The sequence below is a fragment of the Orussus abietinus genome, unplaced genomic scaffold (genome assembly GCF_000612105.2).
Source record: "Orussus abietinus isolate OABI.00-Male unplaced genomic scaffold, Oabi_2.0 scaffold4, whole genome shotgun sequence".
NCBI lineage: Eukaryota > Metazoa > Arthropoda > Insecta > Hymenoptera > Orussidae > Orussus > Orussus abietinus.
In genome coordinates, this window is record NW_019396014.1 from 735,002 (window position 1) to 761,475 (window position 26,474).

The 26,474-nt window shown below is 49.3% G+C and overlaps 2 protein-coding genes and 1 long non-coding RNA gene across 9 annotated transcripts in view; 2 read left to right on the forward strand and 1 right to left on the reverse strand.

Moving 5' to 3' along the window:
- LOC105695852 (frizzled-4) overlaps positions 1-7,387 on the forward strand; it is a 32,116-nt gene extending 24,729 nt beyond the window's left edge. The window contains exon 6 of the mRNA XM_012417833.1: positions 4,915-7,387. Within this exon, the coding sequence (XP_012273256.1) occupies positions 4,915-5,672 (758 nt within the window). The 3' untranslated portion in view covers positions 5,673-7,387. The remainder of the gene's footprint in view (positions 1-4,914) is intronic.
- A 1,075-nt stretch (positions 7,388-8,462) lies between these two features.
- Positions 8,463-11,641, forward strand: LOC105695823 (fatty-acid amide hydrolase 2). Of its 3 annotated transcripts, XM_012417786.2 has the most exons (10): positions 8,465-8,671; positions 8,789-8,845; positions 9,067-9,272; positions 9,347-9,570; positions 9,641-9,970; positions 10,073-10,365; positions 10,437-10,532; positions 10,600-10,758; positions 10,862-11,044; positions 11,105-11,641. In XM_012417786.2, the coding sequence occupies exons 3-10, from the start codon at positions 9,088-9,090 to the stop codon at positions 11,192-11,194; spliced, it is 1,560 nt and encodes a 519-aa protein (XP_012273209.1). In that variant the 5' UTR covers positions 8,465-8,671; positions 8,789-8,845; positions 9,067-9,087; the 3' UTR covers positions 11,195-11,641. The 3 variants fall into 3 exon arrangements, with proteins under 3 accessions (XP_012273207.1, XP_012273209.1, XP_012273208.1); XM_012417784.2 differs by lacking the exon at positions 8,789-8,845 and having other exon boundaries at positions 8,463-8,671; XM_012417785.2 differs by lacking the exon at positions 8,465-8,671 and having other exon boundaries at positions 8,680-8,845.
- A 135-nt stretch (positions 11,642-11,776) lies between these two features.
- On the reverse strand, positions 11,777-14,252 carry LOC105695825. 5 transcript variants are annotated; one of them, XR_001103667.1, is made up of 6 exons: positions 13,970-14,011; positions 13,443-13,904; positions 13,257-13,386; positions 12,946-13,157; positions 12,609-12,867; positions 11,777-12,167 (listed from the first exon to the last, which is right to left on the reverse strand). It is a non-coding gene; the product is annotated as an uncharacterized LOC105695825 (long non-coding RNA). The 5 variants fall into 5 exon arrangements; XR_001103666.1 differs by having other exon boundaries at positions 12,609-13,157; positions 13,443-13,848; positions 14,011-14,252; XR_001103665.1 differs by having other exon boundaries at positions 12,609-13,157; positions 13,280-13,386.
- Between the last annotated feature and the right edge of the window lie 12,222 nt (positions 14,253-26,474).

Sequence of the window (26,474 nt, forward strand, 5' to 3'; positions counted from 1 at the left end):
AGGCTTTGAACAAATGAAGCGCAATCGGACGTAATGGTCGTGCAGGCCGTAAAGGGTTTCCCTGGAACTCGCGCTTCTCGATGATCGCCTCGAAGCTGGAGGACATCAGAGGCGCGAATTAGCTCGCGAGTTAACGTTCGAGGCGAGTTCTTGATGGCAGCTCTAACGACTCTGGATAAGAGTCCTTCTTCGTCCCCTTTTTGTTTGGAAGTGCCCGGTCCAAGGTGGTGGAACTCACCCAAGTGGATTCGATTGCACTCGCGTGACCGAGTCCTTAAGGACTCGTCCTTAAGGATGGAGTCCTTAAGTCCTTCCGCTTGATCACCGCGGCGATCCCGAGTTTACAACGGGAGGTCATTAACGAGACTTCTTTAACGTTCAAGTCCCCTTCGGTTACGAGGAATGACCATAAAGAGGAGTATTCCTCGAGACGAGCACGACATCGGACCCTCCTAAGTTATGGCGCGCCGTGCAATTATCATTTGTACATTCGTGTCATCTTCGCCCGTCTGCAGACCTCGCCGATGAACTTAACGGGATAGTCTTGTCGAAGGTTTTTTTTCGAGTCTTCGGGGTTCCCTTGTTAGGCCTGCTCGAGGGGTCGTGACTCGACCGGGACTCGTTTGGAGGGTTAGAAGGATGTTCAGGTTGGTTCAGCGGCCTCTGCGCGGCGAGGCCAAAAAAGGACGCGGCGATGCCCGCGCGATGCGCGCGAGAGAGACGAGGCTAGCCCTCGAGAGGGCGGGGGCAGGGAAATGAGAAGCAATTTAGATGGGACCACGGAGATACCGGACGAAGAGCACGCGTTCTGCTCTTCGGGCTCTCCTTCGGCCTATCTCGAAGCACCTTCGGTCGTGGTTCGCCAACGAGATCGCCGCGAGCCGATATCACCGGTCCACCGTGGTCCTACTTATCGGTTTCGTTCATCGACGCCGAGCGGCGCCACTTGCCGCACTCGAGCACCTCCGAAAGTCGCACAAATCCGCCATCTGCGAATGTTCCAGGATTTTATATATACATACGTACGTAAAACTACCAACTTCCCGAGTTTCCAGCCTAAAAGTACGAAACGTCAGCGTTTACACCGCATTAAAATGCACGGTTTTGGGTTAGACCACCGAAGTTAAGCTACGACGGGCGGGGGCAGGTCTTGGATGGGTGACCGTTTATAAAAATACACCGTGTACTTTGTATTATATATTTCTTCTGCATAAAAAATCAGGGGTACTTGAGCGTATTTATGTTTACATCGAGTCGAAATTCTAAAACATATAACATGTGAAAACAGGTGTAAATCGAGATATGATGTGGTGTGTATAACCGTGAAGAAGCAACATGGCGTTACGGTCTGCAGTTTCACTTTGGCTTCTATAGAACGAACCTGTACGGATTACCGACAATCGCGTAACGAGCCCTGAGTCATACATAGTAGAATGAAACGAGTTCGACACCCGTATTCGTCATTCCACTTGCGAACTCGGGTGGAGGGCTGCATTCGCACGCGTCCTCTCTCGCGGTTACTCGCACACTCGTGTTTACGCCGGAGGATTTACGCGCGAACACGCTCACAGGTGAGTGCGAGCGCAAGGAGGCCTTCTTTGGCCTTCGAGCCCCGAGTACGTACTCCATGCCGGAGCCCAGCGTAATTACGACCTTGTCGTTCAACGACCAATTGGTCAGGGCCAATTTCGCTCGTCGGGTTTGTCGTATTTTTCTCCGCCAGCTCTCTTCTCCACTTCGAGGAGTGATTTTACGGCCGTCCGGCCAATCGGGGGTGTTGGAGTGCTCAACCTCCACCTCGATCATCTCGCGAGTTCTCGCTAGAGCGAGAAGACAATAATCGACCAACCGATCGACGCGCTTAAAAAAAGAAAACAAACTCTGGTCCGCCATTTTGTCGAGAAGTTCGAATTATGGACCGCGAACTTCGAAACTAGGTACGAATTCGAATAACAACGGGCGCGGCCGTTGAGCGCCACGGTAACGGCTTCACGTGGAAATTTCAATTTTCTGCTAGTTAAAGAGTGATTAATGAGCGGAAAATAAGAGAAATAGATGTGAAATATGATGGCCGAGGTCACCCTGGTCCGGATCTCGTCGTTGGGGCAGGTCGCGGACGTCGCATCTGGAGAATTTTTCTTTCTGGCCCGGAATGCGACGTCGGCGTTCTTGCCGATGACGGAAGGACCGGTCGACATGCCGAAGAGGTTCCCGAGGAATGTCACGAGCTCGGGCCGCGTTTCGCCTAAAAGGAAAAAATAAAATAAGAGGTTCTCACAGGAGCCACGTGCCAGTTGAGTTTTTTCCAGCGTCCCTGAATTCCGGGTGCCCCGAAATGGCAGCTTTTTCTCTCGCGCATGAGGGTTGAAGAAAGGATTATTCCGGGTGTTCGAGTCGGCCGTCTCCATTCCTTTTATAGTTCCGCAATTCCCGTGGCTCTCTCGGTGCGGTTACGCAAGTCAAAGAGGTTTTCCGACAAGCCCAGAAGGGAGTTTACGTCGCGCGCTTATGTCGGTAATTACTGTCAATTAACGTGAATGACGCGAGCATCAGCGAGGTGCAGGAGGGCACGCGGTTGATAATAAATAATTCCTGCAATACCTCCTGCGAGGATTCATCAGGAACTGTGAATGAAATCTGGTAAATACCGTCGCTACCAGCGATTCCCGACGAGTCGTTTCCGAACCTGAGCAAATACCGCGCGCGAGGTGGGCAATAATGATTAACTTCCTCCTGGTGTACTTTATTTCATTTTTTCTCAACAGGAACACGCAAGTGCTTTATTTCTTCGAGAGAGAAACGGGAGAGATCGTCGCGTGCCGGGAGAACACCATCTCGTTCGTCGACAAGTTTTTCGTCCTTCTCTTTCCCCTGTGTCGGATCGAGGCCTCCCTTTCTCCTTCCAAGACTTACCGACAGAGGGAGGCCCTTTACCACTCGATACCCGACGTGCAATGCATCGGCCACTTCGCTTTTTGCGGGCCTCGATCGTTCCGCTCAGGCCACAAAAAGGCGGGACATTATGTGCCAAACGGGAAGCGCCTCGCGTTTTTCTGCCAATACGTTTAGGGAGCGCTGAGGATGACTCGACTCGCTTCGAGGAACCTGCAAATAATTGCCAGCATCGAGTAGCCGTGAGTTACTCACTCGTTCAGATTCAAATATGGCGCCGAAACGAGCGAGACTGCCTACCGCGGCGCTCGTGGCGCCATCTCCGAGTACGGCGGCGAACCGTGTTCACTTTTCTAAGTTTCCATCTCGCTTCTGCGATATTTTTGCAAAAGTACTCGGATAAAGATCTCAGAAACGGCGAATCGAGCTGGATAGGATGCCCGAAAAAGGAAATATCAGGTCATTAACGTCCATTATTACCGGGAACCCCTTAATTGAGCGATCGGGAGATTCCTTAGCTGCGCTTATCACCGATCAGCCAACTTCCACCGGAAGTAGGGCCTCCAAAGCGCATCACTGCACTTCGCGTGCATCCACGTTTCGGCGCGAATTGCCCCGCGAGGGAGTAATTCGACGTCTCGAGGGGAGATTTGCATAATTGCATACAATTCTAAGGATTTGCGAGATCCAAGCCAGGCACTCCTCTCCAACGCTCTCGTTTCGTCAGTCCGACACTCGGCCCTGGCAAATCGAGAAAATAATGTCCCTCCCCAAGATCTGCATAATCGTATGCATTGGGCATGCAACGAGCGAGCAATGCGCGCGCATCGGGCCCTTGGGAGCGATGCAGCGCCGAATGCGTTTCCTGGTTGCATCGCGCCTCGATTTGTATGCGAAATCCGGTGGCCTTACGAGGAGAACTGGCGGACACCTTAATGGCACCCCGTAATAATGGAAACTAGTTGGAGGTGCCATTCAGGGAACTTCGAGGCAACTTCCTACCAGACCGCGTCGGCCGATTACCTCTCCTCGAAACGATTTCCAACCGCCCTTAAAACATTAACTAATCTCGTGAAAAAAAAAAAGGGAAGCCCAGGAGTCGCGCTATCCATCTAGAAACCATTTCCATCTGCGCTTAAAACGTTAACTGGTCCCGTGAAAAAAAAAAAGGGGAAAGTGCCCAGGATTCGCGCTATCTAAATCGATATTCAATTTTCAACCGCGTCATATCTCGAGTGGTCGCACTGGCTGCACTTTGTTGGTGTATCGACGATGCGTTGCACATTTCGCACCGATCGTCAGATAATTCGTAAAGCCCGGCCCGGTTTTAAAATAGAAGCCGGCCTGGCCGTAGCGCCAACCGGGCCCTGTATATTTGCATAATCCCCGGGCTGCCCTAACAACACGTAATTACGATAATACCGCGTATCAAGTGCCGCCTTCTGGGTTAATATCTACCCGGGTTATTTCGCAATTTACATGGCCGCGTACGAGGCCCGGGACTTGGTAACGAGGCCGCGGATCCGGGGCACTCGCGTAATTCGCACCCCGTCTATTTGCGCCGGACATGTCCGCTCCTCGCTGCCAACGACCATAATCTCGCTTATTTAAGTAAGTGCCAGGAACGTTCCCGGTCCCGAGGAACGCGAATACGTCCAGAACGATCCGCATTATGGCCTTTAATAAGGTCGCACTTTGTGCTGGACGCTACACCGGTTGGTGAGACAACTCGCATAAAATCATCCAGCCAAGAAAAAATGTCACCGGCGACACGTCCGCGAAACGGCTCCATAAATTGCCGGTCGTTAGCTGTCTTAATAAACCCAATGCCGAACGCTGTACCATCGCACCCTCTTTACGTGGTAGTTGATGGGCACCATAAAAGTGAAAACCAGTATCGTGGGGTCGTATTAAGAGGAGGCGCGTTACAGCATCCAGTGCCGTGGTCCATTTCTCTCAGGAATGGGACGATCGAGTTTTCCCACACCATGGTCCTCATGGGAACTCTTGTTCTGCTTGCAGGAAGCTGTTTCGTGGGTCAGCAGAGCACGCGTTCGCTGCTGGTGCTGGTCCTGGCTCCCCAGTTCATCTACCTCTGCTTTGGTCTAACGTTCCTCCTGGTGGGCATGGCTGCCCTGCTTCTACCAAGACCCTCTGTGACGCCGACTCCGGTTTTGAACCCCCTTAACCCCTTGAACCCCCTAAATTCTCTGCCACCCAGCTCGCTGGCCCGCCAAAGGGAGCTGTCCAAATCCCCGGCAGAGATCCATCGCAGACAGAAGTTGCTGTTGACCAGGGTGGGTGTCTTCGCCTGTGTCTACGCCATAGCCATGATGTGTTCCACCAGCACCACCTTCTACGAGTGGTGGGGTCGAGACAGCTGGCTGAGGGCTCCGGAGCCTTCGGCGGCACCCAGGATGCCCTCTAAACCCGTTCTCCAGTTCTTCGTCCTGAGACTGGTGGCCACCCTGGGAGCAGGGGTGATGGCGGCCTCCTGGATCTGGTGGCCCAACGCCATGAACGTGTGGAGACGTCTTCCACCCTGCAAACAACCACCGCATAAGTGTCATCCACATGCAGTACCTGTGCCCGTGGTGCACTGCTACAGTCCCGGGTCCACCAGTCCCACTCCTCATCAGATCCACCATCTCAGTCACCTGGCTCCCCAGCATCCACTTCTGCACCAGAACATCGTCAACGGAGGTCCCTTGCCACACAGGAGTCACAAAAAGCACCGGAAACACAGGAAGTACCACAGTGGGAGTGAGACTCAGGTCTGACCCTACGTCATCAGGGATTTGGCTTCAGGGGGGTCGTTTCGAGAGGTAACCTAGGCAAGCTCGTGAGATCCCATGGGGAATCATTTCTGGATCGACCCCGGTAGAGGTATCGAGGTAGTATCGACCTCCGATTAGCGATATTCACCAGCAATTGAGGAATTAAGGCGGTTCGCACGAGGCCACATCTGCCCCGATATCCTCGCCGGATGTAAATAGACGTCGAAGGAGAGGCAACTCGAGATAAGGCGATGCACAAAGCAGTCTGTACATATGCCCCGTCTGCTCGCATCTTTTTCAGCTTCGACATGGGTCGTTAAATGTGGTCGGAAGTCCCGGGTGGCAAGAAACGAGGAAAGGAACGGAAGTCCCTTGTCGAGGGACCAGGTCGGGGACTCCCGAGGGGAGATGGATTTCGGCATCTTCTCTCTCGCTTCGATATCCACAATATAGGAGAGGCCTCTCGTGGTTCCGAGATCGTTGTAACGTTTCTTATGAGACATTGAAATCGGTCGGCAAAGGCACTGGCGAAGTCGGTTGATAAAAAGGTGTTGGTACGGACTACTCGAAGCCACTTAGGAGGAGCGTTTGCCGACAGAGCGCGCCCTCGCCGGCGCGTTAATTATCCCCCGGGAACGCAATCTTCTTGTCATGCGAATGGACGTAAGTGAAAATCGTATGTTATTATATTTTGCGCGGTGGATTTCGCTTCGGGGTTTTCTTGGGGGAGGTCAAAGCTCGACGAACCTCGTATACTTCGTACGTGTACGGAAGGACGTGCGAAGGCCGCCATTTTGTGACGCGGCCGAACCGTCGAGAAGAAATGGAGTAGAAAATAGCGCGCTCTAGGTGCAGCTAAACTGTAAAGCAGGACGTACGATGCTTAAATGATCTCGGCGATAATTCTACGTGACTTCGTTTCGCTCGACGCGCCTTTAGGATCCTTCGTGCCCGCTAACTACGAGAAATTATTTATTTCCTTCGCAGCGTTTGTACATATTTTTTCATCGCGGACCCTTTCGAGGCTCTCCCATTCTGACGAGTAGTTAAAGCGGTATCGGATTTTAAGGGAGATCTCTAAGCGAGTATGGTGTAAATAAAGGTATGCATATACGCTTATAAACTCGTATCGTTTAAAATTGAGAACCGTACTAGGTAGTAGCTCTTAGAGAAGCTCAGCACTTAAGTGTACCCTGTAAACATAATTAAAATTAAATAATAACGTAATCGCCGCCACTGTGGACATGTATCTTCACTGCCGTAGGTCACGCTGTCCCTTGGCACTTTGTGACCATAATTAATTACAAACAATCCCCTAATTACTAAGGCATGTACGTTCGTGACTAAGGCCCGCTGTAGAATCCATTGTGATATGTTCCCCACGTTAATTGTCAACGTAATACCTGCTAGTTTAAGTAGTTCGCACGTAATGCATCTAATGCGCCTGTACAGACAGCCATATTGATACCAAAGTGATTTTTAATTTTCATAACGACTGACCGATACCAGCGAAAATGTTTCGCGGTTAGAAAGAATAATAATAATAAAGTAGAGAATACGTGACAATTATTTACTGCCATTAATGGGAGGCTCGTTATCAGTATGGCTAGCTACGTGCGAACGCGTCATCGGTCCTTATCACGCTCACGCTATGGCGTCGGGCTTAACTATGGGATCTTGTACTATACGCTCTCATCTTTTCCTAATAAATGATCGAATTTATTACAAATAAACGCGTACCGTTAATATTCCGACGAAGAAGGAACGAAAGACTCACGCAAGACCGGGGGCTTTAGACGCGTCTTTTTATAGCGCGGATTTGACGCCAATGCACTGAGGTGTGATTGCCCTGCACCGCTGTACAATGGGTCGTCGCTTTTGCATAATCGAGGTGCGGCATTCACGGGGGTGCGCGTCACGCCCGGCGAAAAGAAAAAAGAGTGGTGAAATGGTCCATTCTCTTCTGCTTTATCCCCCTAGCTTCTCAGAGGCTCGAATTCAGAGGCAGTCTCCCGAGCGTTCTCCTCCCAATGGCGCGGAATCCTTTGCGAGAACACTTTGCAGAGGCCCCGGGTCTTCTTTGCCCTGAAAGTACATACCAGATGGTTAAATATGAAGTGTCCGATACTTACCCCTGTGAGATTCGCACGGACCGGCACCGAGGGCGTCGAAAAACCGGCCGCGGTACACGACGCCGCAACGCTATCGTGTGACACTCTCACCCGGCGTCGTTTTCTTTTCGGATTTCAGGAACACAAAGATGCCCGCCGTCGTCCGTGTAATTCTATAGGGTCCTCTTGAGGCGACGGGTAAAAAATGGAAGGGCCTCCGACACTCGTGCGAAGAGGGTGTTTGCCATTCTGAATTTGCAGCTGATTGCTTAAGAAAAAGTCCAAAGAAATATTTTCATTTACATTTATGGCAATTGTGCTGTTGTTATTTTTTTTTTTCAGCAGTCGTACCGAATTTTAGACCGATCCTTTTCGTTCTTGATGTTTTAATCTCCCCGATACGTTCCAGAGGAGCAGGATCAGATCGACCGACGCGCCCCTGGCGGGACTTGAGGGACCTTCAAACTCTGCCTTACCGGCGCATGGGAACCTAATGTCTTATGAACTGGAGAAATAATCTTACCTATGTAGTGGTGGTGTTATTACCGACTACGGTAACTGGGTATATTTATACTAGCCGATGGTCGTTTGTGAAATTTTGATAGTTCCCGGTAGACGTTGTGTATTCCGCCTGATGGCGCTAGTATAGCGCAACCCTTGCCGAGGTAAATGTTCGAAGGAATTTCGTTCAAAGTTCAGTTGTCTGCGCTGGCAAGTACGACTTTCGTGCGGTGGCATTGGTGTTTCCTGGTATCCTTCCTGTTTATCATCGTCCCTGGTTGGCCGGTCGTTATCAATGACAAAGCTGGTAGAATCGTTATTCGAGTAACTGTAACTTGTGTCACGTGTTCAACACAAATTCAAAATATGTCCACAAGGAGGCAAAGCAAGGTATACGCACAATAAGGATAAGCGGTGTTTGTGTGGCGTAACCGGTCTCAGGTGTTCATGCGATTGTCTAACTTATGCTAATTTATTAAGTGATTACTCTGCACATATTACTTACAGACCGACGTTTAGTACACCTTTCAGCTTCTTAACAATACCATTTTAAGGATAACTCAGGTAATGTTCTATATTTACGTTTTATCAAATTTATGTTAATACGTTACTGCTTCCGTCGAGCTCTGGCGAAACAGACCTTGTGGTGCAACGTGTGCAAATTTAATCAGGGATTATAAGACGGGAATTTGATGACGGCAAGGAAAATTTAAGCTCTACGTCTGGATGTTTAGCGTAGGGAACATTTATGTTGAAATAAGTAAATCTGTTTTTATGTTTTCTAGGGAGGTGACTCGAAAGAGAGAATGGATGCCTTCAAGAAATTGGCTTGTGACTTTCTTCGATGTCTCATTGTGCAGCTACATTGCTTTTTCGATTGTTTCGTTGACTTTATCTTTGGGTTATACTACAAAGGCAAAGAGAAACGTGTACCGCCAGTGAAGAATGATCTGCTTCTGGATAGCGCCATTGTTTTGGCAGAAAAGATTAGGTATTCATCATGATAAGTTGCACTATACTTCCGTTCTGGCATTAAGAGAAATTATTATTAATGTCAATTGTTAGGACCAAAAAAGTAACCTCCGAGGAAATCGTTAGAACATGTATCGAAAGGTGTAAAGAAGTGAATGGATACATCAACGCAATTGTTGAAGAGTGCTACGATATTGCTATTAAGGAAGCAAAAGAAGTAGATAAATTGATTGAAAGTGGTGCTGATCCGGATGTCTTTAAGAAAAAACCTTTCTTGGGTGTTCCATTTACAACTAAAGAGAGCAATGAGGCAAAAGGTATTAACCGTCGTTAATTATATTGTTGTAGTTCGATCAATTAATATAATACCAATTGGCATATCGCAAGGTCTACCGCATACAATGGGTTTGGTCAGCCGGAAAGGCCACCTATCCGAGGAAGATGCTACCGTCATTGGATATCTGAAGCAAGCAGGTGCTATTCTTCTGGGCAAAACCAACATACCGGAACTCAATATGTGGGCAGAATCTAGAAACAATGTGTATGGACAAACCAACAATCCTTATAATACTACTAGAAACGTTGGAGGAAGCAGTGGAGGAGACGCAGCCATAGTTGCATCCTGTGGAGTTCCATTCAGCATCGGCAGTGATATTGGAGGTTCCATAAGAATGCCAGCATTCTTCAATGGCGTATTTGGCCATAAACCGAGCGAAGGTTAATTAGCTATAATTTTCATATCGCAATCATGTAATGCATCGAGCCATGAATTCTCTATCAGAATAGCATTTTCTCAGTTATGTTCTACATGTGATGCAGGTCTCACTCCGCTGAAAGGCGTTGGCTTAAGAGCTGAAGATTTTCCAAACTCTATGGCAGAAGCAGGACCTATATGTAAAAAAGCTGAAGATTTAGAACCCTTTCTGAAAATTTTGGTGGGGAAGAATATCTCAAAACTGAAATTAGGTACTCCAGTAGATTTGAAGTCTTTGAATATTTTCTATCAAGAAGGATCTGGCGATTTGAGAGCAAGTAAAGTAGATCCTTCGATGCGAGCTGCTTTGAGTAAAGCAGTGCGCCATTTCGAACAACTTACTGGAAAGGCAACAAAGGTTGGCAGGATATTAATTTCATTACTACTGTTTTACTGAAAAGAATTTGCAAAACACCAATTTTGTTTCAGGTAAGATTACCTGGTTCGGAGTACAGCTACAGATTATGGCGATATTGGATGACTCAAGAAAACGTAAACTTCAAACATGACGTTACTAACAGAAAGGTTAATAGATGGGATTTCACGTAAGATATTCTGCTGTTAACAGCTTCTAAGAAATTAATTTTTTTAGGGTACGACAAGTGCTTCAATAGAGGTTTGTAAATTATTGAAAGGATCTTCCGCGTTGACACTCGCTGCGATACTAAAATTAGTAGATGAAGACCTCTTTCCGAAAGAAAAAAGTGAATGGGCCAAGAATACGACTGCTGAAATGAAACAATTTTTATTGGTACATCCACATTCTTAGTTATTTAGAAAATCTGAACGTTTATACAACATAATTATCATAACTTCTGTTATTAAAAACCAGTACTAACCCAATTCTTTTTCAGGATAAATTAGGCGACAATGGAGTGTTGTTTTATCCGTCTTATCCGTCAACCGCGAATTATCACTTCTCTACGTACTTAAGACCATACAATTTCGGTTACTGGTGTCTTTTCAATGTCTTACGACTCCCAACTTGTCAAGTTCCACTAGGATTAGATGAACAAGGGCTACCAGTTGGCGTTCAGGTACGTTTATGACTTATAGACCCGCGAAAGAAAATTATTAACGAATTTCTTACTATGCAGGTTGTTTCATCGCCATTTAATGATCATCTCTGCTTCGCGGTCGCAGCTGAGTTGGAAAAAACGTTTGGTGGATGGGTACCTCCATCCTAAATTAAGGTACCCAATGCATAAAATTTGTCCTATGTCTAGAGTTAGCTGATGGTGCCTTTTTGTATATTTTTTATTGAACGCCCAAATATTATTCCTTATATGTGAAGGAAGTACAGTGTAGCAAGCATCCCTAGCTGCATATTCACTTTCCTGAATCCAGATAGTTTAACGGTGATATTTAATATATTGAGATTACTGCAGTGATTATATTAGTGTACTAACTTAGTGATATTCCTTATTTTCTTCAAAGGCATAAAAATTATACAGGTGTAAGGTAAAAATGTTACGTACTAAATTCCCGACGAATAAGGTCGTATTAATTAGTCTGTGATCATGTAAAGAATGTGCATTTCTTCAGTCTCAATAATATATAAGTAAACCTATTTAACACTTTGGAGGGTTGAATAGGGAAGAACGTTCTGTTAATAAAAAAAAAATGTAAAGGTCCGCCTCCTATTATTAATTTTTACGCGAAACTCGTATGAACTCGATTCTCAATCATCGATACGCAATTTTTATGCTATTTTTGAGAACACAGATGTGCCGCCTTAAGTTAGGTAGACCTATCACGATGCAGAAAGAAGTCATTGTGACACCAATGATAGAAATCACAAAGCGATCACGTCAGCCTCTACAAATGGACAGAACAGCGACCTGATTGTTACAGCCCCGTGAACATGTTAATTTTAAACGCTAATGTCCATTCAAGGAGACCGTGGGAACGTTGGAAGACAGAGATTACATACATCGAATCAATGCTCGCATAAAATATAATCTCCGGCAAAAAACGCCTGGCCATGACTCTGCGCTCTATCAAAGTCAAGTTACATTCCTTTTCCGTTCCACATGTGTATACTCGACGGAAATACTTCCACGTTAGAACAAAGTAGCTCTGTAGCTGGGTCCTCGTTTGTCCATGTTACTTCCAACATCCCTAAGGAAACCGATTTTTCTAATCGGATGTGCGAATCACCTGTAAATCATGACACGAGTAAATTTCAGATTAAATGACGCCGAGGTTTGGAAGCGCTCCGCATTTATACAGGTTAATACACGAGGGTGCATCTTGTTGCCGGGCCACGCACGCCGGTGTATGTGCATGTAAATATATTCATACATGATGGACACGACTGAACGCGTTTGCACACAGTGACATCGATCCAGCTCTTGTAAATCCATGCCCGTTTGTACCTGCGACTCCGTGACGTGTGTACCTGTTTACACGTATGCGTACGTAAGTCGCGTGGACGCAAGACGTAAGAGACGTGGACGTAAGAACGGACACGGGTCGAGAGAGAGAGAGGGAGGCGACGGGTGGCAGAGAGGACGCGAGACGGAAAGAGCGAACGCGGCCTCTCCCGCCTTTCCATCCGCCAGGCCAAAGACGAAGAGAGAGAGATCCGTGTCAACAAACCTGAATCTGGCACGGCCATCTTGCCGCCTCGTCCGTTATGCCGGGGTACCTTGGACACGCCGCTTTTGTCGCGGATTGGCTTCGACTTTGGAACGATCGCCGCGAGGACAGGCCGTTCCTTCGGCAAACGTTACAGTCGGCAAGTTGGAAGCCAGAAGGAAAAAGAATATTACTTATCGGATCTCATTGAGTCGACAGGTACGCAGAGCTTAATGGGAGATCTACGCCTGCGTGATATCCTCCTTTAATCACGCCCAGCCTGTTAACACAAAGAACTTAATTACATAATTACAACGAATCGCTGGTTTTGTTACCAGCTACGTAACGATATTCTCACGTAATAAGGATGCGGTGATTCACTACTTAGAGCCTCTCACGTGATAATGGTGCATTCGTTTGTCAATGGCAATAGGACGAACGTGGCTGCGTTTACTCCCTTTACACATTGAGCATGGCGAAATACATCGGTCAACAATGATTTCACTTCTAAATACAGATGTTACCCAAGATATTTCTGCAACTCTGTCCCAAGGAAGTAACGACCTTTCTCTACATTACAAAATTTTTTAATATATAAATATAATTAAAACCGAGACTCGTGGAAATATTATATTCACCACCATCGGTGTTTGTCTTTACTTTACATACTAGATATATTTTTTATAACGGACCCAGAAAGAGAGAAAAATGAGCAGGAGCGATTGCACGTGCCACGAAACCCAAACTTTTTCTCCTCGACTCAACCTCGAATCCAGATGCGAATCCTTGTAAAAAGTACCTGCAAAGTAGCACTCGTTATTTTTTAGTTAACATAAAATACATCCGTATCCATACCTTCGGTTTAACGCGGGCATTGTTTAAAGCGCGAGTCTAAAAGTAGAGGGGGAAGAGAGCGTGGTACGGAGTCGGGATTTTTCCTCCTGGATTCAGGTTCCAATGCAGAAGCAAACCGATGGAATCGTCCATTCCACGTGGTCCTCCATCGGGGCTCGCTCGAGCGCACGCACGAGTTCCGAATCTCGATAGTCTTATTTCGATGGCAGTCCCCGTGGCGCTCTCTCCGTCTCCTTTGCGCGCGCGGGGGCGCCCTCGCCCCCTCTCTCTCGGCGGTGTGTCCGGTTACATTCGGGTTATTAGGCTGTGGCCGCACCTTTCATGTAAACGTTAGGGCCGGTATTTCTCTTCCCGGATCGAAGCTTCTCTCCTCTCCCTCTCTCCATTCATGCGGATCTACCTGAGCCTTTTTTAGCCGCATGAAACGAAATTCAACGTTAATTCCACGCAACCATTTAACACCTGACGGTAAAAAACCTGTTAACACGATGATAAATCTACACATTTTTCCGTGTCTTAAGGATTACCTTCAACGCGTTTCGTGCAACGTATTCGGCTGAATAATTACCGCAATTAATCGGCGCGAGCGTCCGCCATGCATCATTCCTAGCGCTATCGGGCGGCATTCTATATAACGTGTAACATCCTGGTAGAAACAAGCGAAGTTGCGCGTAGCGAGTGCATAAGTCTCTCGCGCATGCGAGACATACAAATCCGACGAAGGCGCGCGTCACTTTCATAATTGTCACGGTTAATCAAGCGTACAGTGGGGCGCGATAACGGAGGCTGAAATCTCCACGTCCGTGAGCCGAGTCTTCTCCGATTGGTCGCCGGCGTGCCCGCAGCCGGCGATATCTTGTGACCCCAGCAGCATCTCCCGGTCTTTCGCGCGGCGTCTCTCTTCCTCGGTCACGTGACCCATTAGTCTCTCCTTTTCCCCACTCGAGTCGCCTCAAGAGTCGGCGGTTACATCATCGTTAATGAATACATTACCGGCAGTCGTACATACACTGTCTACAGACTCGACACTCGCGGTACGGACGACCGATCGATCGTGTAAGGCTACGTCGGTAAAGCAAGTCTCCTTTGCGAGTCGCGTGGGACGAGCTAATTAATCGCTCGTCGCGTACACGCGCGCCGATCCCCCGATCACGATTCGTCCGTCGTTCTTTCCCTTGGAGGTTATGTAAAACCCTAGGCGCCGCGCTCGAGGTCGTGAGAACCAAGGGAATTCGAGAACAGGAACCACGGAGAGGACCTTTCAACGGGTGAATACTACGTAACGTAAATATGCATCAGCAATTTGGCGCAAAACTGTCGCGGCTCTTGACCGCTGCACCGCTATGGCGCTCGAAGTCGCCGCGCCGGTCTTCGCGCCGCCATTTTGAATTCGTCGAGCCGACGAAGCTCGTATGCCGGAATGTTTATTATTTATCTCTTTGAGTTAGCCTCTCGTTTTTTTCCTCACTCCCACGCGCGTCGGATATGCCTACTTTCTATAATCACGGCTGTTCAGGGTTCATTTGATCTACCTACGTTTACGCCGTGATGTATGGCCGGGAATATAGCCAATCCTTTAGCGAGTTTTATACCCGGAGTCCGGGATGACCGCGTTTCCCTACGACTCCGGGTAAATCGAGAGATTTATCAGACTCCTGCAAAGTTCCTATTACACGCGAAGTACTTTTCTTCAAACTTGATAGTTCGAATAATAAATAATAATAATAAATAATAATTCGATCTTAAAGTTCCTTGGGGTGGAGAGCGGTTTTCGGCCGTTGGACACGCCATAACTGCCGATTAAGGGCGGCGCGATTTCGCAGGCGCGGAACTGCCGGTTTTCTTTCGAAACGCCGTAAAATCTGTATCGAGCATTGAGTCGTTACGCGATCGCGGAATTCCGATACACGGGTTATGCGTTCCTCTCTCCATAACCGCGCGGACATTGGCGGCCGCCTTTAATCGGGTGTTGCATACCTGGGGAACTTTTATCGCGACGCTGATTTAACGTCACATCGTAATCGGCACAGGTGCGCCTGTGTACGAGTATTAATGCACCCAGGTTACACGATCCAGGGCGGAAGGAATGCTCCGCCGGTTCTTTCGAGAAAATCGAGCACGGACCAATCGCGACCCGCCTCGCCTCCCACTTTCCGTTGGCGCCGCGCGTCGGCCGGTTGCGGCTCGCCTCGGCCCTCACTTTCCGTTGGCGCCGCGCGAGGACCAATCACGCGCTCGCTTTTCCTCCCCACTCCTCCACCGACCCGCATCGTTCGCGGCAGGTGTTGACCAACGATTATCGATGCCTATCTACACAAATTATCCTCCGGGTCGAGTTGTAATCGCTTTTCGTCAAGCAGTTCTCGATACTTCGTTGCGAATCGAATCGCTCGACATCTAAGATGGAAAAACCACTCTTCGATGTTACTTAAAAACCTGCCGATATGTATTTTATATTTATTCACAATTTGTCGCTTTATTGGCTAGCAATGTTTGCAGCTCGCTTTACGCCAATGGCTTCGTTGTTTGAATAGACGTTTTCAACGTTGGCACACCCGATGCATGGCGAGATGCACCGCGCTTTTTCCATGGCTCATCATTATGGCGACGCCCACGCGGCCGTCCCGAAAAACTGGAAACAATGGCCGGCGGGCCTCTCGCGCGTCACGCGGGGCGTAGGGAGGAGGCCGAGGTCTCCTTACCACACAATGCGACGTAAAAAGATCCGCGGAATAACACCGGGCATAATGGGCGAAAGGGGCCCGTTGAAACGGAGCCGATGTGAAATAAAAGAGTGCGCAAAAAGGGGCCGATAGATCGCGGTTTCGACGATGCGGCCGGGAAGAGTCCGAACGTTTTACTCTACCGCCATCTTGTTTTTCCCTCCCCGACTTTCCGTCGAGATCCCAACCTCTCCATTGTGATGTAAAGAAACGCTTCTACCTCGGGTCGTTCAAAATGTCCGAAGTCAATTTCCACGGGTTCGAAATATTTATTTCCTCCAGGGGAGGAAATATGTTGCTTAATAATGTACTCTCCAACCCCGTTCACCTGTCCCTAGCCTTCCGGTCGTTTTACGTAAACATGCGATTACCTTGGAAGGAAATTCCCTGCATACCGAATTTCTTTTGTTTTTTTACCCCGATTGGGTAATCCAATGATTAAAGCCGCGGTTTCGCCGGAAAAGTGCGGATGCTCGAGGATCGATCGATCTCGATCGATCTCGATCGACTCCTGGAGCCGCGGAGGGCTCGTGATTTATCCCTGGTGTCGCCACCGAGAAACGTATTATAACAGCCGAGACCGTCTAGACAGGTCGGTCGTAAAGCTCGGGAATCGAAGAGTGGCACTGCTGGCTCGGTTCTGCCTGCTGTACGGTGCTGCAGCCTCCTACGGCCTACTACGCTGCGCCGCAGCGCCGGTGCCGCAGCGGTATGCGCGCCCGGCGTGCAATTATGCCCGCGTAAGGGGCCCTTCGGCGTTACGATTTCGCGTTTACGCGCCCGCTAAACCGGGGTCGTTCGATGCACCTTCGGGATCCCGGTTTTACGAGGCGAGGCGTTCTTCGTTTTTTTACCCGCCGGTGTTTTTCGTACCCACCTTCCTTCCTGGTAGTCATTGACTTCAGGAAGGGCGCCGGGACTCTGGCTGTACATCCCGTAGGGTATGTATTCATTTTTTTTCCCGTAATTTTTCACACGAAACCTCTTCAGCCTCGGAACCGTAACTTTGATCGATGTTCAAGGCCACGCGGAATTCGTGACCAAAAAAAAATCGCCGTCGAATTTTTGTTTATCGATCTCCTTTCAAGATTTTTACCTCATGATAATGAGGTAAAAATAGAGGTGACAATACCCTTTTTATATTCTGATGGTAATTCTCACGTGTTTCGAGAGCTTTTCCAATTGTCGCTTGCGGCGTTAACCTCTTTGATCACCTGAGGATTTTTTTCACCGACCGGTGTTTGTTCTCAGGGACTGTTGGGAGGATCCTTCGGGCCTCGGGATTTTATTGCTGGCCGCGTTTTTCCAACGAGTACCGGGAAGTTCGGCCGAAGACGGGGCCACCGGGAAAGTGGATAATCACGGACCAACGGGCCGCGCCTCGTAAAAGACGTCGCCCGAGGTTGATGCACGTCGGGAATGCATCGAGCGATTCCGCGAAAGTCCCCATTCTTCGGTTCTTCTGCTTCCCCATTATCTCCCGAACGGGGTTTCCGCGAAGGGTCCACTTCTGTCTACTTTGTTTCTCGGCGCCGGACCCTTTGCGCTTCTTGCCTCTTCTCTTTCCCCCGATTCTTAGAAAGGGGAATAAGCTGATAAGACCTCCAGGGGCGAGGTGAAAAAATTGACAGAAAAGAGGAGAGAAACGCAATTGTCGGACCGCCGGCGAACGAAAATTCGACCTACACACCAGAGATCGATCCGATGCCCTCGGAGCATAATGCCTAACGTTCATATTTATGCACCCGGAACGGAATTAGACGCGAATTATTCAAATGCGAGACAAGCCTTATCGGCCTGCTCCGCGCCGACCCGTAAAATTAGCTGCCGTTCGGAAATACAGATTAGGCCGAAACTGTCTCTCGGGGCGGCATCGTTCTGGTTAATTGCAAAATAATTGCGAACACGAGCGCCATTTCGCAAAAGTCATTGGAAAGAGGATCGCGTCCCCTGAATTACGACATCGGACCTCATTGGAATGATCGGCCGGACGGGTGCGTGTCGCGATTCCGATTCAAGGACATCCGGAATCCCTGACATTTGGCATGGGACAGGTCGACGGTTTATCGGTTATCCGGAAATCAAAACCGGTATTCGAAAGTAAGGCTCGATCGAAACCTCAAGATTGGACGCCAATGCGTGTCCGTTGTCGCGTGCAAAAATCCGTGTCGTCGTTTGGCCGTTTAGAGGGAAAAAAAAGTGAAGAAGTGAAAAATGAAAATGTGAAAAAATGAGAAGTGAAAAGGTGAAAATGTGAAAAGTGAGAAGTGAAAATGTGAAAATGTGAAAATGTGAAAATGTGAAAATGTGAAAATGTGAAAAATGAAAAGGTGAAAAAGTGAAAGTATGAAAGAGTGAGAAGTGTAAAAAGTGAAAAGGTGAAAATGTGAAAATGTGAAAATGTGAAAAAGTGATTATGCTATCGTTGACGCGAAACGCTTCGATTCCTGCCTTACCCCCGCCATTCCCGAGCGCAATGGATGGCATCCTCTCCCATGGCGCGCGAGGGACTGAAATATAAATTATGAGCCCACTCGCGAGTCACGGTAACGCTAATAGATTTCTAATGAAGGTACGCCGATGCATCTGCCGCTGTAATCAGCAATTACTCAAATTGGATGCAAGGTGTTCGAGCCGAGAAGTTCGTGCTCCTCTACCTCCTCGGCTTCATCGGTCTTTCTTCCTCCCCGGCTCCTCTCCCTGTCTTTCCCTCGCCTATTCAATGTCGAGGCCCTCGTATTCATTACGAGATTACCCCCATCAGGCCTTATATCGATCCCTCGATTACCTTCGAAAAAAGAGTGACCACCTCACGTGACCGGTCCTAACAATAGAGGTTGAAATTTCATTTTATTTCATTTTATTTCATTTTAATTCGCGGGGAATTTTGTATAATCTTGTGATTTTCCGTTGGCTGGGGTGCTGCGTTGTCTGAGCGGAGTCGATTTTCATGGCGTGGAGGAAATGCATCAGCGCGATGCATAGCGTCGCGATCGATCGGCCGGTGAACGCTCTCTCAATTATCGCAAATTAGGTGCAATCGCGCGCCGTGCGAGGCGAGGAGCGATTTCACTTACGGCCGTGCACTTCGCTCTAGCCCGCCACTTAGTCGGCATGAATTATGTTAATATTTATGTACCGGGCGTAGATTTATGCTCCTATGGCTCCGCGTGCTGCACACGCTGCGCGCGCACCGCGCGAGCACCCCTGTACAGTGCGCGGCAAAAGTGAAATTCCCTCCCGCGAAAATCAGATACCGCGTATGAAATAACGCGTCTTAATTCGAGATGTCCAAAGTATTCGAGCGCGACGTAAGATTCAATTGTTCCCTTCGTTTCCACGGGCGGTTAGTTATCTAGGGTTCGTGAGAAAACGGCGGCGTCGAGGGTAACGGTAAACCGTTGCGATTTGAATCTGAGCTAAATCAAGTTCTATCGCGTCGGCGTGTCAGCTAAATCTCTACAGATCGGTCTGTATAGATTTATGGCGACGATTAATCGTCACGCGTGTAGTCACCTTATACCGTTTGTGAGAATTAGCACCGTGTAAGGTTACGCGTGCCTAGGGTAAAAGTTCGTCGATTCCGCGTGCCCTCTCTCTCTTTCCCCCCCGACGCCATCTTGTCGCCATCTAGCGGCGGAGCCGCGCGGGCGCGAAAATTCGAATATGATTTACGCCCTCTGGAAACAATGGACGACTTATGGCGTCGCGCCGGTGCAAACCGGTCGGATTATTCGAGCGATCCTTTTTCCCCGCGACAGGCAGGCGGTGTAACGCGGATAGATATTAATAGCTGTCTAATAGCCCGCCGATAAACAAATGGACCGTGTCGCTCGACATTGCGAGGCGCTCTGGAAATCACTCCTCGAGCCCGGAAGAGCGAAATCGGCGGCTTTACTAAATCCACTGGTTTCACGACTCCGTTCTACTCGCTTGCTGCATTCGATAGGCTATCTCGCGAGACTAATGTCAATTCGTTAGACCCGGTCTCGACAAGTCGCGGCAAGTGCACCGCCGCCATTTTCCACGGCGACCTCACTCCCTCGACAAGTGGCGCAGAAATAATCGCGCATAATCGCTCGGAGTTTAATCCGTTCCCTGTCTCACTCTCTCTCCCTCTGTGCTTCGCTGCCGCTTTATTTCTCTCTCCTTCGCTCTCCTGGGGCTGATACGAGGCACTGGGCGGGCGCATGCGCGCGCATTAGCATAAGCGCGGCGCATTGGAGTGCACTCGAGTGCGCCGCGCTGTTATTGCCTCGGTTTGTCGGACCGTAATGCATTTCTCCGAGCGCGATGCATTTATATCGCTGCCCCCGCGCGGCAAATCGCATCCGCGCCTGGAGGGCACTTTCGAATCCGCCGCGATGGCCGCGCTCGATTTTGGCGCATCCGCTCGGAAAATCTCCCCCGTCTCGCTACCGAGGACCGATTTCAAGTCTCATTTCCACGATTTCTCCGCGGAGGCCGAAGAGAAGGGGCTAAGCCGTGCCGAATTCGCGCATCCGTCTCGCGAATTTCCATTCGAACCGCTCCAGGCGGATCTCATAAATAATTGAGAGCGCGTGCGCACTTTCTTGAGACCCGAGAAAATCGTCGTTTCACCTCGAAAAGGGTCTCGCCGATTTTCAAGAAAGAAAATGTCCATCAAATTAATCACGCTCCGGTGAATAATGATTCTACTGACTTCATTCTATCGGGTTGATGGATAAGTAATGGCGTTTTTAACACGTTACATCATGTATTAAAAACGCCATTACTTATGCATCAACCCAATACCTTGGCAGTTTTGCTCGTGCTTACGGATATCCGAGAAAAATTCCCTGGACAGTGAATTATGGAATGATCCGCCATGTTGAGCTGTTGATTTTTATTTACAATTTTTTTTTTTCACCCATTTACCTGTAATTTACCGAGCCAGGGTTTGCGATATCTTGGGGTAGGGAAATCTCCGGTATTGGAGGAAAGCGAAGAAGTTCCGCCTTGAGGTTGACCCAGATTTCGGCGACTTATCGTACGGTTTCCCAGGGTGCAACCGGGCGCACCGCGATACGGTATCCGCATTATCCGTATCGCGGCCGGCATCTCGCTCTCGCCCACGCGTGCGCGCGCGCGAGCATGCGCAGAGGCGCGCTCCTTTCGTGCCGGACTTGTTTCCCGATATTCCGCCCGGCCAGAAATATCCGAGACTAAATTTATCGGCGAGGAACGCCGTGTCCGCGTGGACTCGTTCTCTCGCGACTCCGGCTGCTTCGAGAACCACTCGACGCGGTTCGGCCACCAGATGGCGTTGGCAAGAATATTTTAAAAAAGGGTTAAGGCAACCTCTAACCCCTTCTGTGCTCAGAAAAGAGAAACATACCAATTGTCCGGCGCAGTGACAAGAAGTAATCAAAATATACATAAAACGAAATTTTTCGGGAGAATATCCACTTAGGAAGTCATGGACTTTAATGCTTTTTTTTTATGCTAATTTTAATGCAATCACCTGGAAATCGTTGGAATCATCGTCATATTCTCACAATTTCAAGGTCGAACGTCCCTTGTTACCGAATCTCGTGGATTGGAATTTTTGAATTATTTGAATTCACGGGATTTTTTAAACGGTTAACATTCGCAGCCGATCTATTTCTCCGATTTTTTCTTATCACGTTTCGCTTGCCAATATTCAGTTTTCGAAAATAAATATACGGGACTGAATTTATTGGATTCATGGTATGCCACGAATTTTTCTGTTTTTCCGTCTTAAGGCACGGATGTGTCACGTGATTCTTCGCCACGGCGCGGCGCTGCAGTCGGGTGGCGGGCGCGCGCAGGTTAGGTTGCTCACCGCCTCTTTCACCGGATGCTCCTCGGCTCCAGGCTCTGGGTCAAAATCAAGGATCTTGTCAATCGAGGCTCCTCGGCCTACGCGATCTCTCTCCTTTCTCCCTCCTTATGCGCGTGTGAGGGTGCATGTACGTGGGCGCCTCCGATTCGCGTCGGTGTGCGTGACGTACAGTGGGTGGCATTAGTAGTTTCGAGAACAGGATGCGCGGCGGTCGAGCGAACCGGTCGCGGATGCATCCTAGTTCTCGCTACTCCCACTTGCATGTGTACATAATAGATGCAAAGATATAAAATATATGTACACAAAAATAAAACAAGCGCGCCTGGTGTATAAATACCTCCCCTGATATCAGGGTCGTCCTGAAACCGACTTCGGTTTTTAGTACCAGGATTTGCCTCTCTAACAAATCTGTTCTTCCTTCATGCTCGTGTATACAATTTTCGCTCTACCGTTTGGTAAATATAATTCCGCATTATTTATTAATTATGCACGGAAGTGACGTCATTGGGATATTCTTTTGCCTTCGGGAGGTTCCGTTGAGACACCTGCAGGCCGGCGGGCACGCACGAGCGTCACGTGAGACCTTAATTCGAGGTTAGGTCGACCGGCGAACACGGTTAGGGAGGGCTCGACGGAAGGGCAGCTGAAGGCGGAGAAACCATGGCCGAGGATCGACCACGGAAATACGGGGAGCCATCGAGAGGTGAACCAGCACCTATGGGCCTTCGGATGAAGAAATAAGAACTCATGGAGTAGAAGAAGCCGACACGAGTCGGCCGAGCTCGGGCCACGAGGGAACCTAGAAGCCTTTCCCATGACGTCGACGTCGAAAATCTCTCTTTTCCCCGGCGTGACTTCTCCTTTAGATCTTCCGACCCGGCTCGATCGGTCCATCGGCGATGCCTTTGATCTCTGCCGGGAGCGATCCCGGGCTCGAGATTGTGCCTGGAATTCTGCGGAATGCGAGAGAGTCGGCCGCTCGGAAGTCCCCGGGCACTTGTGGAGATTTAAGAGATTCAATATTTCATTCTTTCGGCGGCGTCGCGCGGCAAAGCGAACGGACTACTCCGATTGGATGCGGAAAAACGGAATAATGGGATTCATTTCATAATTTCTGTCGCTCAAAAGTTCGTTACTGCTGAATTTTACAATGGCGACCTGCAACGGATATGTATATTTCAGGCTACATATGTTGCTTGCAATGCGACGACATTTTTGTCGCGAGCAGTAGAAGTGCCAATGAAGTGTCAGAAATGGGACAGCGAACGCCGACACCGGAAGGGCTTGGATATCTAGGCAAGGAAATTCAGTAAGGAGGCGCGAAGAAGAGGACCGGACTTCAAAATGGCCGCCCTAACCTTGGATCCGCCATAAATGATTTAACCAGGACCCGCCTTCGAGAGGGCTTCGACGACACAAGAACCCCTCGGAATATGTGCCGACGACTTCTGACCCGGCCCAGAAATATCCTCGACATAACGCCGCGACCAAACGACCAAAAAAGTGATTATCCCCTTATTCAAGAACCTGTATTAGGACGACCGGGCCTTGGATGGAAGGACATTCTCATGAATTATTCAACGTCCCACTCGATCGACCCGGGATCGCGAAGGATAACGATAATCGGAAGGACTTTTCCATAAGTCGTTGCATATAAAAACCGATCCAGTCGTTCTCGACCGTATTAGAGAGCGATCCGAATTAATTCCAAACTGGGGCTCCGATTTTACCAAGCCTATCTCAGCGACGCGCGTTACACGGCGAGTTTGCAACCGTTGCACCGTTGCTATCGCCTGTAGGTGTCCGAAACATTGCGAGCGACCGTAACGGGTGGAAGCACACACCATTGCCAATATATACATGCATGGACGCCCACAGTTGCCCATACCCGCATGTGTAGCGCATACCATGCCGGCATACTCGTACACGGACGCGCGCCGTTGCCAGTGCCCGCATGCGAGGCTCGCGCGGGCGAGGCGCACACCGTTGCCGCCGCGCGCCGGTAGAGGCGCTCACGGTCGCGGCGCTCACAGTCCCGCGCCGACCGCCTAGGCCGGTGCAGGGGCGCTCGCGGCGGCGCGCCGGAGTAGACGAGCCGGGTGCGTGAGTGCGTGCCCGCTCCGGTTCTACCTGTTCTACGCGTTGCAAAACTGCTACTCAAGTAGCTGGACCGGTGCGGAGCGTTAACTCCGGCTGCTACGCCCACGGTGATCGCGCCTCGCGTCTCCCGTGACAGGGCGGCCGAAGAAATCGCGGAACCCGAGGAAGCTGCCGGAATATTTCCACTTTCCTCCGATGTAAAAGCCCCGTTACGACCCATTGTTCGCGACCGAGCTCGACCTTCTCCCACGGCCGCGACCTTGCGATCTTTCCTTCCGATTTTCAGCATTCCTAGAGACAAACGAATTTTATTATTTTTTTTTTTTTGCCGAATCCACACCGCGTTCGACGACTCCTCGCCACGGCGTCGCGTCGGGCCCCGAGCTATTTTCACGGGAGCGCCGGCGCCTTATCCATTTGTTTATATGCGGACTGAATGCATCAGGGTCACCCGTGAGAGATAGGGACTTGCACAAAGGGCAATGCGTGCGCGATATCTGTCGCGAGCCAGTGCTTCGATTGTCCGTTTGTTTATACGCGCTGTGGATTTACATCATCGGCGACCAGGGTCACTTTCTCGCGTGGTCGGTAACGGGCGCTGCTCGGCTGAAACCCTAGTTGACCGAACGATCCGATACGAGCAATTGTCCTGTAAAAACGATCCGTTAGCACGTATCGCGTATCGGTCGGCGCGCTCCCATTGCCCTGTCGTGAGATCCCGGTGCCCGAAGACTCCTTCGAATCTTTTCCCCCCGCGAGAGACGCGGCGGCCATCTTGGAAATTCGGGGCCGAGCAACGCTAGGACTTTCCTTCGTAGAAAATTTCTACGCTACTGGTGCATATCGTACATTTGGTACTATACTCTGTCATTATGTATTTTATAATATTTAGTGAACATTATAGTAAGTAAACCGTGCCATAGTGTTCAACTCGCGATTAGAATCTTTTCTTCCCGCGAGAGACGTGGCGGCCATCTTGGAAATTCGGGGCCGAGCGACTTCCCTTCGTAGAACATACTACCCTACTACTGTATATCGTACATTTATTACTATACTCTATCATTATGCATTTTATAATATTTTGTGAATATAATAGTAAGTAACCCGTGCCCAGGGTCCAGTTCACGATTCGAGTATCCTTACAAAGGAAACGTTCTGACACTGGGCCATGTCGAGAGGGTTAAAGAGGACACAGAAATTCGGGAAGAGGTTAAAGGCAGATAAAGGTCCGGGGACACGCGGAGGTTCATCGTAGCCCCGTGTGGTGGACGAAGGTGCGGAGGTGCGGAGGTTCGGAGGTCAAGGGCTCGTGTGTGGCTCACACGCGAAAACGTGACGACCCTTCGCGGCGGATCCGGTCTCCGCCTTCTCCCGCGCCCTCGCCCTCGGGGTCCCGGGGGCCCTCCTGGCCGAAATTCGTGATTCGTGACCGGCGATCGTGCCGAGCCGCTCGTCTTTTCGTGTCTACCATTCCGAGGTCTCGAAGAGGTGATCTCTCGGTTCCGGATGCCGCCGTGTGACCCCTTCATCCGCCCCAAGTGCAGGGCTCGATCTCTCCGCTCCGGATGCTGCGCCCTTTCTGAACGACTTTTGTTTCGGCAAGTCTGAAAAAAAATGTCAGGTATAATACGAAGACATCTCTTGGTCCTTGGGATTAATGAAATCGATCGATTTAATGATACTACTGAAATTAATGCTTTTTTGAAATTATTCAGATTATTCAGATTATTCAAATTCTTGATCTTTCACATTTTCAACGACGACGTTTTAGATATTTTAGGCACCTCCGATCTCGAGACCGCTCTGGCGTTAGGTTGCCTTCGGAAATGAAGGAGAGAGTGCAAGCCTCCACGTGCTGCCTCGTTATTTTCGAAATAGCCGAGGAGGAGGGGCAGGGGAAGGGGTCCTCTCGCCTCGAGTCTCTGATGCGCCTCCGCAGCCTCTGATGCATGGCCCCTGCAACCTCACGTATTCCCGGAGATTCTGCCCCCCTACGTGCCTCCGGCTGACCTCTGAACTCATCTTCCACTTGCTGCGCGGCTTCCTCCTCGTCTTCACCCCCTGGATCTTCTTCCACAGAGTGCAATTAATTTGTCTTGCCGCCAGGGGAAGCTCGGCCGATTTCCATTGTTCATGGACACGAGACGGATAACTTCTTCCCCTGTTGATTCTCTCTCTATATATATACATACACTCCTCCCTCAATTTACGCGGTTTTAATTCCCAATATTTTTTTTTTCTTTTGTACTGACAGACTGCGCGATTTTCATTAGCGTAAATCGAATCCACGTGGAACGGATATCTATAGACATTTATATATATATGGGTATATAAATGTCTATACGTATCCGACAAAATGCGAGGTACCGTTCTTTTCTTTTT

Bases quoted from the DNA above. Each gene is read 5' to 3' on its own strand.
- LOC105695823 (XM_012417784.2), top strand. From the start codon at position 8,648: ATGTCCACAAGGAGGCAAAGCAAG. The intron at 10,366-10,436 runs GTTGGCAGGATA...ATTTTGTTTCAG, and splicing joins TTACTGGAAAGGCAACAAAG to GTAAGATTACCTGGTTCGGA. The intron at 10,533-10,599 runs GTTAATAGATGG...TAATTTTTTTAG, and splicing joins ATGACGTTACTAACAGAAAG to GGTACGACAAGTGCTTCAAT.